This window comes from Epinephelus moara, chromosome 24 (genome assembly GCF_006386435.1).
Source record: "Epinephelus moara isolate mb chromosome 24, YSFRI_EMoa_1.0, whole genome shotgun sequence".
NCBI lineage: Eukaryota > Metazoa > Chordata > Actinopteri > Perciformes > Serranidae > Epinephelus > Epinephelus moara.
This window is the reverse complement of record NC_065529.1, coordinates 43,392,109-43,409,263: the sequence shown is the minus strand read 5'-3', so window position 1 is coordinate 43,409,263 and position 17,155 is coordinate 43,392,109. Positions and strand designations below refer to the sequence as shown.

Below are 17,155 nucleotides of genomic sequence, written 5' to 3'. Positions count from 1 at the left end.
CTCCCTGTTGTCGAACATCTTTTGGAAAGACAGTTGGAGAGAGATGAACTTACAGTGAGTGCTTTGCTGGTGTATCTTTGAACAGTATCAGCAAAACTATCTTGATTTTCAACAGTTAAGATGCCAGCTGTTGCAATATTCCATCCATCCATCCATCCATCCATTTTCAACCACTTATCAGAAGTCGGGCTGCGGGGGCAGCAGGCCAAGCAAAGCATTCCAGATATCCCTCTCCCCAGCAATGCTTTCCAGCTCCTCCTGGGGGACCCCGAGGTGTTCCCAGGCCAGACGAAATATGTAATACCTCCATAATATTCTGGGTCTGCCCCGGGGCCTCCTACCAGTGGGATGCACCTCCAACATAGGCGCCCCAAGAGGATTCGTGATCACATGACCGTACCAAGTCACACACCGTACCTTTTGACGCAAAGGAGCAGCCGCTCTACTCCGAGCTCCCTCCAGGTTTCTGAGCTCCTTACCTTATCTCTAAGGCTGAGCCCAGACACCCCACAGAGGAAACTCATTTCTACTGCTTGTATCTGCGATCTCATTCTTTCGGTCACTATCCAGAGCTCATGACCATAGGTGAGGGTTGGGACATAGATGTACTAATAAATCGAAAGCTTTGCCTTCTGGCTCAGCTCTCTCTTCACCGTGATGGTTCGGCACAGCGCCAACATCACTGCAGACTCTGCGCCAAACTGCCAATCCATCTCACGCTCCATTCTACCCTCACTTGTGAACAAGACCCCGAGATACTTGAACTCCCTTGCTTGGGGCAGTAACTTTCTGGCAGAGAACCATGACCTCAGATTTGGAGGTGCTGAGTCTCTTGCAGGAGCCTTTCACCTAGCTGACATTGGGTGAGAGGCGGGGAACACCGTGGACAGGTCACCAGACTATCACAGGGCTGACACATAGAGACAGACAACCATTCACACTCACATTCACACCTACGGCCATTTAGAGTCACCAATTAACCTGCATGTCTTTGGACTGTGGGACACAGCCGGAGTACCCAGACAAAACCCACACTGACAGAGGGAACATGCTAAGGTCACACAGAAGGGCTCCCCCATCCTTGGTTCGAACCAGGAACCAGGAACCAGGAACCTTCTTGCTTTGAGGCGACAATGCTAACCACTGCCACTCAAAAAATGAATGATACATGATTGACTTCAAACATAGAAACCCTTTTGGATCTGTTATAAACCCTTCCATTTAGCATTTATACACAAAAATAAACAATATTCAATAAGCTTAAATGTAGTTGTAAAAACGGTCCAAAAATAAATGAAATGTAAAAACGTTTAACAGATTTGTGGCAGAGCTCGGATTTATTTATGGTTTTAGAACAAGGATTGATGTGTGTGTGTGTGTGTGTGTGTGTGTGTGCTTACCTACTCCCAGCAGGAATGTTAAGTATTCCTGTGGTTTCTCGGCCAGCGTTCCTGCGCAGTTGCATCATACAACTGACCGTCTGACAGCCGCTTCCTGAACCATGAAAAAAACCCAGAAAAGGATATTTTTAGTCCTAAACTGAGACAAATTTATTTGGTTTGTGGAGCTTTATGGCCTTTCACAGCACCCAGCGTAATCAGGAAGGGTTTAAAGAGGATCCGTATGACTTACTCAGTATTTCCTCTGATTCCATACAGATTACCCAAACAGACAAACACAGAGGATCATTACTTAATCATTTAATCATGTTATATACACGTGTGCTGTTTACCTGCTGGCTCTGCTGCTATTAATCACATCACATCACTGTCACTTTTGCCTTGTAATTCTGTCTCTAATTGCTCTTGTATAGTTAAATTACACATATGTTAGTGCATCTTAGTGTTATTTTTACTTTTTATATTTATCTATAGGCAACTTATTTCTGTCCTTGTGCTGCTGCAACTTTGTTCCTCCTCTGAGCATCAACAAAGGTTTATCTTATCTTATCTTATCTATCTTATCTCGTCTCGTCTCGTCTCATCTCCACTCTCTGATATTGTTTAAGTTGTTTATGTATTTGTAGTTACATATCTGTAAGATATACATATGTTGCCAGTGGTGAAAGAAGTATTCAGATGTGCTACTGAAATAGAAGTAGCGATACCACATTGTTGAAATACTCTGCTACAAGTAAAAGTCCTTAACTCAAAATTTAACTTAAGTAAAAGTAAAAAGTATTAGCATCAAAACATATTTTGTACCAAAAGTAAAAGTACTCATTATGCTAAATAGCCCATTTCTGGATTATAATTTTTGATGCATTAATGTGTACATCCCTTTAATGTTGCAGCTGGTAAAGATGGAGCTCATTTTAATTACTTTATACACTGCTGGGTAGTGTAATCTATAATAGTGCATCATGATTTATTAGGTTTATTGCTGAATTTAGTTTTGTTTTAGGGCCCTAGTAAATATAGCTCAGTAAAAACTACAATATTTTCTACTGAAATGTAATGGAGTAGAAGTGTAAATTAGCATAAGTTAGAGAAACTGACGTAAAATAAAAGTACCTCCAAACTGTACTTAAGTACAGAACTTGAGTAAATGTACTCAGGTACATTCCACTGCTGGATGTGGCTGCCTGAACTGCTGCAGCATCAACAGTGAAGTGTAAATGTGAAGCTGTGTGGATACAACACAGACCTGAGGTGGTGACGCCCTCATGTGGAGGCGCTACACACTTGTTGTACTTTTGCACACACCTTTCTAAGGGACTGTACTTTACTTATCAGAGGAGGGACTGGCTGGGGTTTGACTTCCTTTTTAACTTTTTATCATGACCCTCCCTGGAGCTATAAAATATTTTCCCCTTAAGCCTCCCTGAGTGACTGGGGGAAAGTTCATGACCCTCCCTCCACCATTTACAACCATATTTTTCTATATTCACACCAAATGGTATGGAGCAAATGAGCAAACAGCATGGGAGTGAGATTTATCACCAAGACAAACAGCTAATTTATTCAACAAAATGCAAATCCTCCTTAAAAATGACATCATCACACAAGCTGTGTGTGCACTTCAGTGGAATATGGGTGCATGACAGCCACACAGAAAACCAACAAAATGAAGTAAGCCTACACATCACACACATTTCATTAAAGAAAACATGCTTTTCAAACCTACTTGTGAGTTTTGGGGTTCAGGTTCACAGGGTATTTAAAACAAATGCAAAATAAGTCCATTTTAACTAGAAATCTCTCTCCTAGGCCAAAATTTAAAAACTATAACTCATAAGTAATGAACAGTCCCCTAAATGGGTCCCTTATTATTTCTTGTAGACAGGTTTGTGAAAGCAGTTGTCAAGGGATGCAAACAGGTAGTTGGGAGAAATCTTCTCCAGAGCTTTCTATCAGAAAGAGATCATTTGGTTAAAATGTGGACAAAACTCCTGTTTGGGGATAAAAATAAATAGATTTCTGCCAGAAAAGGGTTTCATGGAGAAAGCCTACAGGGGAAAACTTCTCCCATGTGCTAACTAGGACCAAATCTGTTGCCCTAGCAACAGAATTGCAATGAAAAGGTCTGTACTGTATGTGTTTGATATTTCCGACAGTACCTGAACGCGGTCCTGCCATTGTACTTCCCCTTTAAGTGCAGATGAAAGGCTGTTGTGTAATTTGGGTGAAAGAGGAGGAGGAAGAGGAGAAGAAGGAGGAGGAGTGGATTGAATGGTGGACACCTTGCGGTGACAGATCGAAGAGGACCCGGACAGGTACGTTTATTTCTGTACACGTGATAATAAACACGCTTTAATGGACATTAACATGTCTTCACTTCATCATCTGACTGTATGATCCAGTCAGTGTGTTTATGTAACCCACTGTGTCCTTGTTGTGCTCATGTTTGAGATGTGATGTTTTCGCCTTATACAGTCATAACCAGGACACATGTGTCTGTGAAATGTAATGTGTTTCTCTGCCGGTGCACAACGCTAATCTCTACCTCTAAACATTCAGTATAAAATGTAATATTTATTCTAAACTAACAGGAAACAAGCGGTGATCCGGTTTAAGGAAGTTCCGTTTTCCGCTTCTTTACAGTCCTTTAAACACCTCCCGGTTGGTCCAGACGGCTCACTGTGATCCAGCATGAACAGATATTTGTCATTTTATGCAACTTTGTTATTCTGGTAAAACAATTACAAATCAGTATCTACTTACTTTTAGGTGCTTTCAGCTGCGTCACATGATCTTCATCATTCCCACCCTTATATGTAACCTAGTCTACTTATTCATATACATAATTAATCATACACACAGACACACTGAACTCCATTACAGTTTTTTACAGACAACAAATAACTAAATGATATCTGTGATACCAAAAGTTAAAAATAGATCAATTTCAAAAATACCGTAAAACTGAAAATTAATAGCCTATTATTTGCTTACATCACTGAACTCAACAGGCCTATATTTGGGACAGGCCTTTAATTTCGTTCACCAGCACAGACCAAGAAATACAATTTATTTATTCGAACCTCTATGAACATTAGTTGTAAAAAAAATTTAGGCTTCAGATAACGTAGTAATTATAAATCCTTCATTTGATCTAGCTGCCACAGACAGAGCATCAGAGAGCGTTACGGCACTCAGGGATTACAGCACCTGGCATACTGACACAACACTTTATCCTGTTAAAACAATTCTCACAACTTTGGGTAATTTTTATGAAAATCCCTTTTAATTCTTTTGATCTGAGGACTGTTATGGTCTAAAGGAATATGAATAACTTGCAGGGTAATAAAGGAATGGACACATAATTTGAGGCAGCCAACACCCTGCTTTTATACTTCCAAGAACTTCTATAAAAAAGAAATGAACTGCTTGGCAACCAGACCAGGCGTCTAATTGAGACAGGCGTTTATTTGTCAAAATGTGTAGTCACACTGGTCCAGTAAACTGGGCTGGGCGTTTAATTGAAGTTTTACAATACATGAGACCACTAGCCAGGATACTTTTGCATTTGTTTCAAATGTAATGCTGCTTCATTCATCACAAATTATAATATAGGCTTAACAGTTCAAGTAAAAACTTCTTTTAGAGATGTACATAAAAATCTTAGTATCTGGTTTGTCCCCATTTTGCTTTAATAGCAGCGTGCACTCGAGCTGGCATGGACTCCACAAGTGTGTGCAAAACCTGGTGACCCGAGTTATCCCGGCATGATTTGACAAAGAGCTCCTTGTGAGGTTACAAAGTGGAAGGTTTTCTCAGTCTTCAAGTGCTCCCTTTAATGTTCAATGGAGCTGCGGTCAGGAGGAAAGTCCATGACAGTCAGGACTTCTCCATCTTCTTTGGTCTTAAAGGTGAATGGACTTGCACTTGTATAGAGCCTTTCAAGTCTTACGACCCATCAAAGTGCTTTAACTCTACATACCACATTCTCTCGTTTATGCTCATTTATGTGCTGGCGCCAAAGGCTGTCATACAGGGGGGCTACCTGCAAGTCAGTTACATGTTCACACACACACACAGTGACGTCACAGCCATCAGGAGCAATTTGGGGTCCAGTTGACGTGGACTTGAGTAGCTGGGGATCAAACTGCTGATCCAGGGTTGCAAAGCATTTTAGAGTTCAATGCACTTTCTCCTTAGAAACCTTCAGTGTAGCCATGATTTGAGGCTGAGTAAATATATATTTGTTTAGAATAACAGTTTGACTTCTGACACTTTCTTTTAGTCCTGATGCCATGTTTCTCACTATCACAATGCTACTTCGTCAATGATCAGCTGGAAACGTGAGGCACAGCCATATTTACGTATAACAAGTGAACACTGGCTGCAAGTTAGGTAACTTGAATGAGCCTCGGGTGAGTAGATAAAGTCCACCTGTGTGTCATCTGAGCACGTGTTTCAGTTGAAGGGAGACAGCTCAAGGAAATCTGACCTATTGCACAAAGGAGTGAAGTTGACCAATGTCACATATTTGCTTAGATTTGATTACTTACCTAGAAATAGAGCAGGATGTTAACTATTTCTTCTTCATTTTACATGTCATAACTTCTTGTGGTGTTAAATGTTTCTAAATCATCAAATGTTATTATTATTTTCAGGTTTACATGAAAATATGAGACTTTAAATGTGGTCTCAGAGTTTTCAACCCCACTGTTAATGAATTCATATATATTTATGAGGATAGTGCGCATATTACATGTTTAAAGCAAGTCATCATTTGACAAAAATTTAACTCTATTAGTTATGCATTTTTTCTAAAAACAAGCTGTACATTGTTTAAAGACTATTAACATTATTGTGAAATAGTTAATATTGTGATCATGTGGACTGTAGCTAAAAGTTAGTCTGCTTAACCCCTTAAAACCTGAGCAAATTGTCTTTTAAAAACATGGGAAGAAGCCCCCCCAAAAATTTTTTTGAAAGAAACTAGTAAAAAGAGAAAAATTTGTAAAATAAATACAAAATGTAGAAAAAGCAAACAAACAAGAGAATATCCTGGAAGAATGCTAAAAAAAATTATATTAATTCTGTAACATAATTTTAAATAATTTTCTAAATCTTATAATTGTTTTATAATTTGTGGGACATTTCTTTCCAAGTTGCTCATTGCCTTTTTCCCCATGTTTTTGAAAGACATCACACCAGTTTGCTCAGGGTTCAAAGGGTTAAATACTTGCGAAAGGCGTCTGAAAGCAGCAAAAGAAAAGTGATGTCGCTCCAGGTTTCAAAGGGTTAAAGGGCTGGTCCAGTGATTTAATATTACACTTCCATAATGTGGCAGATAAATCATCGCAAGCTGAGATATCCTGACTTTTACTCTCCTAGTATGGGTCAAACTCCGAAAAACACTGGAGCCTGTATTTCCCATAATGCAACTTTACAGACCCTCACTACCTGTTCAACTCTCCATACTTCCAGCATTTAACGCAGGCTTCCTGTTTAAGCAGGGGTGTCCAAACTTTTTTGATTGGGGGCCACATTAGGTAATGTGAATTTGCTTCTCACATCATATGTGTTATTATAAAAATAATCACATACAAATGAGACAGCTTTCCACTGCTCCTTCAAGCATTTGTCCTCACTGTTGACTTAATGCTTCTTAGCTTTGGTCGTGTCTGACACCTAGCAGGAAATAACTGCTGTTAGGAAAGCTTGTTTACCGTCTGTACATGAAAACACATTAGTTATGCCTGTGTAGTTCCTACTTGGTGCCTGCCTACCAACTGAATAGTAGTCCTGCCATTGTGAGGTTAAAGGAGCAAATGCAAAGTGATCTTGCTTGATTAACCGATATTGTGTAGCGAGCCACATGTCGTATATTTTGAAAGACAAGCCAAGGGCTGTTTGAAATCGGTTCGTGGGCCACAACTGGCCGCTGAGCTGGACTTTGGACATGCTTGTGTTAAAGACATAAAAGTCTCAAGCACACACTGAGAATGTTTGGGTTGTTGTTTAGACTTGACAAAGCTCCTCCAGAGTCACAGAGGACATCATACAGGGGCTGAACACCAATTATGTTTTTGTGTAAACTTGGTGGAACGCTACTTTAATGCATCGTGACATAAGGTGATCTGTTTTTGTCAATAAAACTGTGAGAAGCTGTTTTTTTTTTTTTTTTTTTTTTGCTAATGGACTGTTAGCTTGTATTACTTATTTATAAGGACACATAAATGCCCAAAAATTGATGAGCAGGATTAAAATCAATTCTGAAGTCAGACATTTTGGAAAATTTGGGCCAGATTAACCTGCTGGGTGAGTTTCACTCTGCCTTCAGGCTTTGTGCTAAGCTAGGCTAAAATCAGATCACAGCACCACTTCTGTACTGAGTGCACTGGTGTGAAGTCAGGCGCAGCAGGGCTGATGGGTCACTGCTTTAGCATCTGCACTTCAGAGTAACAGAGAGTCTGTGTGTTTTATTTTGAAAGGCATTCGCAGCAATGGAGCTGATTATGCTATCAGGAGGTATTCTGGTTCTCCCTGTCCTCGCCTTCATCACCTCCTTCCTGTTCTGGCCTGGAGTGCTCGTCAACGTCTACAACTGGTAAATACGCTCATACTGTAACAAAAGACTGGTTAGACTGGGGACTGGTATTTAAAACATTCTGGTAATATCAGTTGTGTTTATTTGTGTTCTTGAAAAGATTAATTAATATGTTTTAAAAAAACCAACCATTATTCATTTCCATTTGACTTTTTTGTCAAAGCTACACGGAGACACCGGAGAGGGGCTAAAGAGCCGCACGGTGCCTACCCCTGCCCTGGTGCCACCCTTAGGACAAACTAGACATTACACCTCCTTCATCAGCAGCACAGTGTCAGGTGTCCTGTAGGGTTTTTTAAATGATCTGTCTGGACCTCAAGTTGTGCTCCAAACAAAATGTCCTGCTGTGGTGAACATATTTAACTCAAATCTGTATCGCTGCATCCAAAATCACACACTAAGCACTACATTACCAAAACGTGTACCATCGCTCGACATACCTTTGTGTAAAACAGTAGGATGTACTTTTTTGGACGCACTGAGTTACTGCGTCACTTCCCGAGAGCCTTTAACTTTAACTGAAAAATCCTTTCACTGGATTAAAAAAGACATTTTTTAAAATCTAAATATGCCCGTTTGTTTTCCTTGTCATTGGTATCCAAACAGATCATGGCTCTGTCCAGGGAAAATGAACGTGGATATTTAGATTAAAAAAAACATTAGTCATCATCGAGTAATGTGTGTTTTTTAGTCTAGTGGGTCAAAGTTTAAATAATAAACATTAAAGTTTACTTTGCAGTGTCCACTGTGTCCATCCCAGCTGACATTAGGCCAGAGGCAGGGTACATACTGTACAGGTCAACAGACTATCACAGGAGTGACACATAGAGACAGGCAATAATTCAACCTCACATTCACACCTACGGACAATTTAGAGTCACCAATTAACCTGCATGTCTTTGGACTGTGGGAGAAAACTGGAGCACCTGGAGAAAACCCACGCTGACACAGGGAGAACATGCAAACTCTGCACAGAGGGCTCCCCCATCCCGGGGTCGAACCAGGAACCCTCTTGCTGTGAGGCGACAATGCTAACCACTGCATCGCCGTGCTGCCTTATTTTAAAGTTTTAGATGATAATATTTTTGTGACAGACTATCATGTTTGTGTTCAGCTGTGTGTTACAGCATGTTGCTGTGCTGTAATTTACAGTTTTAAAATACAGTTTTATTGTGAAGGAGCAGGACTGTGTGTGTGACCTGACCTTCTGGACTTTGTCTAAGCTGTAAAAAAGAACTACATGTTGACCACTTGGCAGATTATTCTTGCTATTTCACTCTCTAAGACTCTGGCACAGTGCTGAGTCAGTGTGATGTAATGGTGGTTTTGTCAGCAGCTCAGTGACGTCCATAAAATGTCAGTCAGAAGCATCACATGAAAGAAGATTGAAACTGAATTAGGAAAAATAAAAATTTACAAGAAACGCTAAAGACAGAACTGAAAATATTCACAAGAAGCAAATGTTGAACATTTACCAGTATGAAAAAGGCACATGGACTCTCACAAGTTTTTCTGAGAGGTTAATCAGGTATTTTGAAAGTGTGTCGACTGTGTTCTCAGAGAAATGAGTTACATTTTAGCCCCAGGAGCAGCACTGAGCAAAAGTTTTTCACATTCCTGCTCTCCACAGGATCAACAATTTCAATTTTAATGACCCCCTTGACCTTTCCTGTAGCACCACCCTCAGGACAATCTTTACATTTTAAGAGTCACATATGAAATTATAAATGTGTTGTCTCATAAAAAACAGCTGCAGTGTAGAGTCTTATGTGAAGCAGTTATGTTTAGATACAGCTATTGTTTATTTTGCACAAACTGTTACAGCTCTGTAAACATTTAAGTCACCACTATGTGTCTGTTAAATACTCAGGATGGATTTGCACTGTGTACAAGGGGTTGACAGAAGCTACATCTTTGACTCTGTAACCTTATAATACACTACTTTAAATCCTGCTTCATGTGCTGTGGAGTGTGATAATCACTGCACCCATCCTTCTGTGATGTTGGCATGAATCATAATTCTTGAACACATTATCCAGATGTCACGTGCACATAATAACTCCCGGTGATCTCGCTGTGATCCTCCTCAGGTACTGGCGGCGCAGTCTGGGCCTGGTGGTCCGCTACTCCCAGAGTGGAAGTTACCGCTTCTGTTATTGTAGCCGCGGGACGCCAAATGGCACCACGCCATCACTGCTGCTGCTGCACGGCTTCTCCGCCACCAAGGACATGTGGCTGCCTGTCATCAAGGTAACGCATGCATACAGGGACAGACAGTTTTTCTCACATACACGTGTATGCATGATTAGTGTCTTTCTCAAACATAGTGAAGAGGTAGTTGGATGGACAGTGGAAAGACAGAAGATGGAAATTAAATTCAGAGAATGACATAGAAATAGAAGAGAGGTAGGAAGGAGGAAAGGAACAAGTGGAGGAGGAAAGTACAGAAGGTATAGAGAGACTAAATATGATTAAAGGAGAGTATTAAAGATGGTGGAAATGATCAAAGGCAAGATGGATGGAAGAAACCGAGGAGGGATGAGTGAAACACATAGGAAAGGATGTTAAGGTGTCAGTGTCTTCATATCAAATCCATTCTACTAATTCTATGCATCATGTACTATTAATCGTCTTAATAGGGGAGACCGGGGTTGGTTGGCACATTTTTCCCTCTCTGCCATATTTCTTTGGCGTAAATTATGTTATAATATTCTTATCAGCAGCAAATGAGTGGTTAAGGTTTCAGCTTTGAATAAATATGTTTTAATGAATGCAAATGTTTTTTGGATTTGTTTTCGGAGATGTTCCCAAGCTTTTGTGAGCTCTGCAAACTATCTGCTTTAAATATGTATTTCATTTTGTCACTTTTCCTTCTTAAAACCTTCCCAGAGTTAGGGAGTAGTACGGAGCACATTTCGTTTCAATGAGTCTTGGGGCTGTTTGTTTTCTCCTCCAGTATCTCCCCAAAAGCCTGCATGTGGTGTGTGTGGACATGCCGGGACACGGGGGGACGAGTCGCACCTGTGCAGATGACTACAGCATTCAGGGCCAGGTCACCCGAATCCACCAGGTCTGTACAGATGTGTGTGTGTGTATATGTGTGTGTGCTGAAACCTCTCCTTATTTATAACGCCAGGACCAAAGTCCCCGATGAAAAACGAGCATGTCAGAAAGCTTTTTGCTATTTCTGTTCTAGTTTTAAATCTTTAAAGTTTCACTCCTCATCATGGAGTCTGTCTTTGGCACCACCTGTCATACAGATCATTGGCAACTGTTATGCTGTGTTCCCACCAAACGCGATGAACGCGATTTAATTGCTCGTAACGCGCCGCTCGTAACGCGCCGCCCGTAACGCGCCGCCCGTAACGCGTGAGTTTGGACGCCTGAACATTTTGTTAATTCGCGTTATCGCGTCATTCGCGCGAGTAGCGGGGAAGCCGGCTGTGCTAACTGGAGCTAAGCTAGTGCTAACGTTCATAGTACAACCATTCTGCAAACTAATTAAAGACACATATTTACAGAACTTACCAAGTCTCCTCGGCGTCTTCCACCCAAGCCTGCTCCTTTTTGTTGCGGTCTCTGTAGAGTAGACACGTAGTATCATATAGCTCCGGGTAGCCACTGACAACCACGGCTGAGATAACCACCATCGCTGCTTTGTAACTGCTCTGGAAGTCCCAGATGCGTCGGAGGGCCAAACGCCGTCGTTTTTGGGTTCACCCTATCCTGCAGAAGTGCATCCAGCTCGGCAAGTTTCACCACCTCCTCCAGGAACTCCGTCTGGATGATAGCCGCTTTCAGCGGTACTTCAGGCTGACTGGGGCCCAGTTTGAGGACCTGTTGGCGAGGGTTGGCGCCAGGATCTCCCGGCAGGACACCAACTACAGGCGCTCCATTTCAGCTGCGGAGCGTCTGTCCATCTGTCTCCAGTGAGTAGCAGTTTATTGCTGTGTCAACAACTGGACATTGTTGACACATGCCAGTGACGTCGGGAGAATCTCAACGCTGATTGGCTTTCACGGCACAGCGTCACGCGAATTCGCCTCAAAAGTTCAACATTTTCAACTCGAGCGATGAGGCGTTGGACGCGAATTTCGCGTCTATCGCACCGCGCTAGACGCCTCTATCGCGTCCATCGCGTCGTGCTAGACGCGTCCATTGCGCCGCCTGGCGCGATTTCGCGTCTAATCGCGTCTTTGCATTGACTTTGTATGTAATCTTGACGCACGAATTTGCGAATTCGCGTTTGGTGGGAACACAGCATTAAGGATTCAACAAGTTCAACATTGAGCTGTCTGGGAATATTTGATTTGTCTTGGTCACTTCTGACCCAAGTAAAATGTACTCCGTGCATTGAATTCAACAATGTGTTTCCTGTTTCAATGAAACACCTGACCACTCCAGGTCATGGTTTACCTTTACCCTCATCCTGCAAACTGACTAATCCTTGAGAGCAACTGTTCCTCTGTCACTATTTACTTAAAGGAATAGTTTGGGGAAACACTCTTTTTTTCTCTAAAGAATGAGACGTTAAGATGGATATCAGTCTACAGTTAGTGTGTTTAGTATGTAGCTGGAGTCAGGACAGGGTTAGCTTAGCATACAGACTGGAAGCAGGGGAAACAGCAACAACTAACATAAATTTTCTTTGTTGAATTTGAGCACAAACAGAAATATAGAAAACAACAGTTTGTAGTTTCAGGGGCAGCTAAATGCTGGAGCTGGTTCTTGTCCTGGCGCAGTGTGTGCAGCTCCCTGAACTCCTCTAATCACAGTTAGGTTGCCAGATTTGGAACGGCACAAGGCTTTTCATTTGGTACATTTGTCCACAGTGAGTTAAACCATGCCGAGCTGATCTGTGTTTCCTTGACCAGTTTGAATGTGTTGCATTGTGCTGAGTTGTGCTCAAGATGAATAATCTCTGGAGCGGGGTCGAGCAGTTACAGTGACATCAAATGGACTTTGCCATCATTCAGGAATGGTTCACTGTCGTGGTTAAATAGCGTCTCCTGCTCAATTTTGACATCATGTCTCTATTTTTGGCATGGTGATGCAGTGGTTAGAATTGTTGCCTCAAAGCAAGAGGGTTCCTGGTTTGAACCCCAAGGACCCATCCCTCTGTTAGTCCTGAATTTGCATGTTCTCCCTGTGTCAGTGTGGGTTTTCTCCAGGTACTCCAGCTTCCTCCCACAGTCCAAAGACATGCAGGTTAATTGGTGACTCTAAATTATCTGTAGGTGTGACTGTGAGCATGAATGTTTGTTTGTCTCCGTCAGCCCTGTGATAGTCTGGTGACCTGTCCAGGGTGTACCCCGCTTCTCGCCCAATGTCAGCTGGGATAGGCTCCAGCACATCAGCGACTCCTAACAAGATAAGCGGTTACGGTAAATAATGAATGAATGTCTTTCTTTCACCCTGAAAATTCATGATGATATGTAGCCTGCTACAAACAAGCGTCGCACAGAGCGGTTTTAAATGACACGTAAGAGGGAGCTGCTTTTAAATATAAGTGACTCAAGTGAAGTGCGTCATCAGTTACAAACACATCTTCAAAGCAGCCCAGTCAAACTGAGTCAAACCAAGTATGGAATGATGTATGTAAAAGGGCCAACAGAGACCATGACCAGCCCAGTGCTCACCACAGTATCTGGCTAATGATGCTACAGCCGGAGACGCTGCACAGAAGCACTGAGCAGACAGATAACACCTCGCTCTCTCTGTGCAGTTTGTGCAGAGCATCGGTCTGGACAAAAGACCCTTCCACCTGGTCGGGACATCAATGGGTGGGAATGTCGCTGGAGTGTACGCCGCCGGTTACCCGACATATCTGTCCAGCGTCACCTTGGTCTGTCCGGCAGGTAAACTCAGCAGACACTCAAGGATTCAAACCTGAAACTGTTTGATGAAGCAGACTGACAGATATTCTCCTCTTCCTCTCTGTCCTCCAGGTCTGGTTTATCCCACAGACTCTGAGTTCATCAGTCGCATGAGGGAGATTGAGAAGACTCAGCAGGACGACTCGATCCCTCTGATCCCCTCAACTCCTCAGGAGCTGGAGGACATGTTGAGACTCTGCTGCTACACCCCCCTCAACCTCCCCCGACAGGTACATGCCATGCTACCTGGTGTTTAATCCAAATTTAGACTCGTCATACAACAACACTTTCAATATATCAGTCTAGCTACTGTTAGTAATTCTAATGTGTGTGTGTTGTCAGGTCCTGCGAGGTCTTCTTGCCAACAGGATCCCCAATAATGGTTTCTATAAAGAACGTCAGTCTGTTCATATCACATTACCAGCACGCTCTCCTCCTCTATGACCTCCTTCTTCTCTCCTCATCCATTTCCCCTTTTTAAATTTAAGACGTGTCCATTATTTAAATATCACAATTGCTGTATGTGTTTGCAATATGCTCCTTAAATTTATTGTTGTTGTTGCTCAGTGTTCATGGAGATTATCGGGGAAAAGTCTCGTTACTCGCTGCAGGAAAACTTGCATCTGATCAAATCACCCGTCCAAGTCATCTGGGGGAAGGAGGACCAGGTATGACTGAATCACAGCGATACAGCAGTGGTCATTTTAAAAAGTCCTTTCAAGGAAATAGATGAATAGATTTTCCTGTTAAGAGATTTATTGTGTATATTGAGTATTGTTTTCCAGGTAACACTCAACATGTGACCGCCAAGTTCCATATATGGATTTCACCTGAGTGCATGTGCAGTAAAAGTAGATTAAAAAAAATGTTGTTATGCAAAACAGCATTCAAAATATGACGTAGGTGAAGAGTCAAAAGTCAAAGTATTCACAGTCATATATCATTATATTAATGAATCTCTGTTATTGATGCATCAGGAGCAGTACTTTAATGTTATAGCTGGTTAAGATGGAGCACATTTTATTTTATTTTATTATATATTTTTTGGTAGTTTAACCCTTTGAAACCTCGAGCGACATCACTTTTCTTGTGCTGCTTTCAGGTGCCTTTCGCAAGTATTTAAACCTTTGAACGCTGAGCAGATTGGTGTAATTTCTTTCACATAACAGGGGGAAAAAGGGCAATAAGAAACCTGGTAAGGAATGTCCCACAAATTGCAAAAAAATTAAGAATTATTTTTTAAAATAGGGGAAAAAAACTTACGAAAATTTACATTTATAAAAATTATTATTACATTTTTTAAATTATGGTACAGAATTACTATAATTTTTAAGCACTTTTCCAGGTCATTTCCTCGTTTGTTTGTTTTTAACTTTCTCTTTTTGAACTAATCTTCTTGTTTTTAATTTTCTCTCTCTACTAATTTCTTGTAAACTTTTTGGGTCATTTCTTCTTTCGTTGCTCACTGCCATCTTTCCATGTTTTTGAAAGAAATCAAGCCAAGTTGCTCAGGTTTAAAAGTGTTAATCAATAAAAGTGAGTCATATTTGATATACTGATCACATTTTAATCATTAGAGCAGCTTCATATTATTTTATTTGTGCCTGAACCCCTAAATCCATCTTCAGGATGTCGTCCTTTGGGCTTTTAAACACAAAGCTGAGCTGAGGCTGATGGAGTTTCATTAGTTTTGCAGGTGTTTGGTCATAAAGCATCAGACAAATTAAGATTTTGAACTGACTAGGGCTCTAAATGGGAAATAAAAACACAAATATGCCTGTGAAAAGTCGGGAGATCACCAAACTCATCAGGATTTATCCTCTGGGTACCATGAATGTCTCTACCAGATGTTGTTATATTAAGCTGGTATTAAACCTGTTTCCTCTCTCAGGTGGTGGATGTGTCGGGGGCAACAGTGGTCGAGGCAGCGCTGCCAAACTGTCAGGTGGCAGTGTTGGAAAACTGTGGTCACTCTGTGGCGTTGGAGCGGCCGAGGAAGGCTGCCTCGCTCATCATAAACTTCATGTCTGCACAGGCAGTCAATGGTGATAGCTCTAAGAAACACTCATGAAGAAAACTTTTGACTTGTTTGACATCATGAGGGATGATGAAGGCAAGGAGCATGAAGATTAATATAAGGATGATGATGATGATGATGATGTAAACAGTGAAGGAAATTACATTGATTGTGGTGATGACAATCTTTTATAGGTCGATAGAGTTTATTTTTTACCAGAGCTTACTTCGTTGAAAATTGATTCAAAGCACAAAGTGGGACAGGAAGTCAGATGTCCCTGAAGTTTTTAGACACATGGCACCCTGCAGGAGGCTGTGGTGTCTGTTTTTGATGTTAATGTTGAATGAAAACATTCCACGTTGGGATTATTGCACATTTCTCTCTTTGAAAAAAAAAAGATGCAGGCGTTTGTGTGTGAAGTGTCCTGCTGTGAATTAACTGCATATTTAAGCTCATAAAAACACATGCAGAATGAAATTAAGAATAAATCATGTACTGTAGGTGAATGAGCACCTATAACTGTGACACAGAGACTGTTTATGGACTGCAGAAATAAATCTTATACAGAAATAAAGAGTGGTTTTGTTGAGATTGGAAACATCTCTGCTCTGTTTTATTTTTTTGCATGTTGTAATACACCAACACACCGCTGGGTGGCGACACATCTTTACTGCTTCATAAAGGAATGTCAAAGAGTAGATCAGTAATGGAAGATGTACCACTCCACGGCAGGAAGTGAGCAACCTTCTCAAACTGAATATGTTTGCACCGACAGTATAGAAGAGTGTGGAAGCCCATTTCTGCCAGGAAGAGGGGGAAAACAAAAAGAAATGTTAGGTGTGACAAAAGTTGAATTAATTCATGGTCGTCCTGGAGTTGGAGGGTTATGTTTCAGTTCCTAGTAATGACCTTTTTGCTGGCCAGTATCAGGATTTTGAACAGATAAATGTCCGTCTTATGAATAATGTCCTCAGGTGTTAATCCCAAGTACAGAAATCGCCTGCCCACAGAGTCTCCAGCGGTGCTGTTGTTTACCTGATTGTTTATATATTGTATATGGTGTGATAAAATATTGAATTATATTCTTCCTGCCAAATTCTACATCTTTATAGAGCTGGTGGAGGTTTGCTGTGTATCATCTTCTGACAGATTCATCTTCAGTTCTGCTTCTCATGTCGATTTCACATAATGTTTTCCTTTAACTGCATTTTTGTTAACTCTTATACAAAGCATTTATTGTTTAAAGCATACCTAACTTTTT

At 41.3% G+C, this 17,155-nt stretch overlaps 1 protein-coding gene across 1 annotated transcript; it reads left to right on the top strand.

Moving 5' to 3' along the window:
* The first annotated feature begins 3,596 nt into the window (after positions 1-3,596).
* LOC126386416 (monoacylglycerol lipase abhd6-B-like) lies at positions 3,597-16,492 on the top strand. The gene is made up of 9 exons (XM_050038749.1): positions 3,597-3,715; positions 7,886-8,001; positions 10,092-10,251; positions 10,958-11,071; positions 13,727-13,859; positions 13,950-14,107; positions 14,220-14,274; positions 14,445-14,545; positions 15,769-16,492. Exons 2-9 carry the CDS (start codon positions 7,898-7,900, stop codon positions 15,946-15,948), a joined length of 1,005 nt encoding a protein of 334 aa, XP_049894706.1. The 5' UTR covers positions 3,597-3,715; positions 7,886-7,897; the 3' UTR covers positions 15,949-16,492.
* Positions 16,493-17,155: the final 663 nt, after the last annotated feature.

Bases quoted from the DNA above. Each gene is read 5' to 3' on its own strand.
- LOC126386416 (XM_050038749.1), top strand. From the start codon at position 7,898: ATGGAGCTGATTATGCTATCAGGAGGTATTCTGGTTCTCCCTGTCCTC. The intron at 13,860-13,949 runs GTAAACTCAGCA...TCTGTCCTCCAG, and splicing joins CACCTTGGTCTGTCCGGCAG to GTCTGGTTTATCCCACAGAC. The intron at 14,108-14,219 runs GTACATGCCATG...GTGTGTTGTCAG, and splicing joins CCCTCAACCTCCCCCGACAG to GTCCTGCGAGGTCTTCTTGC.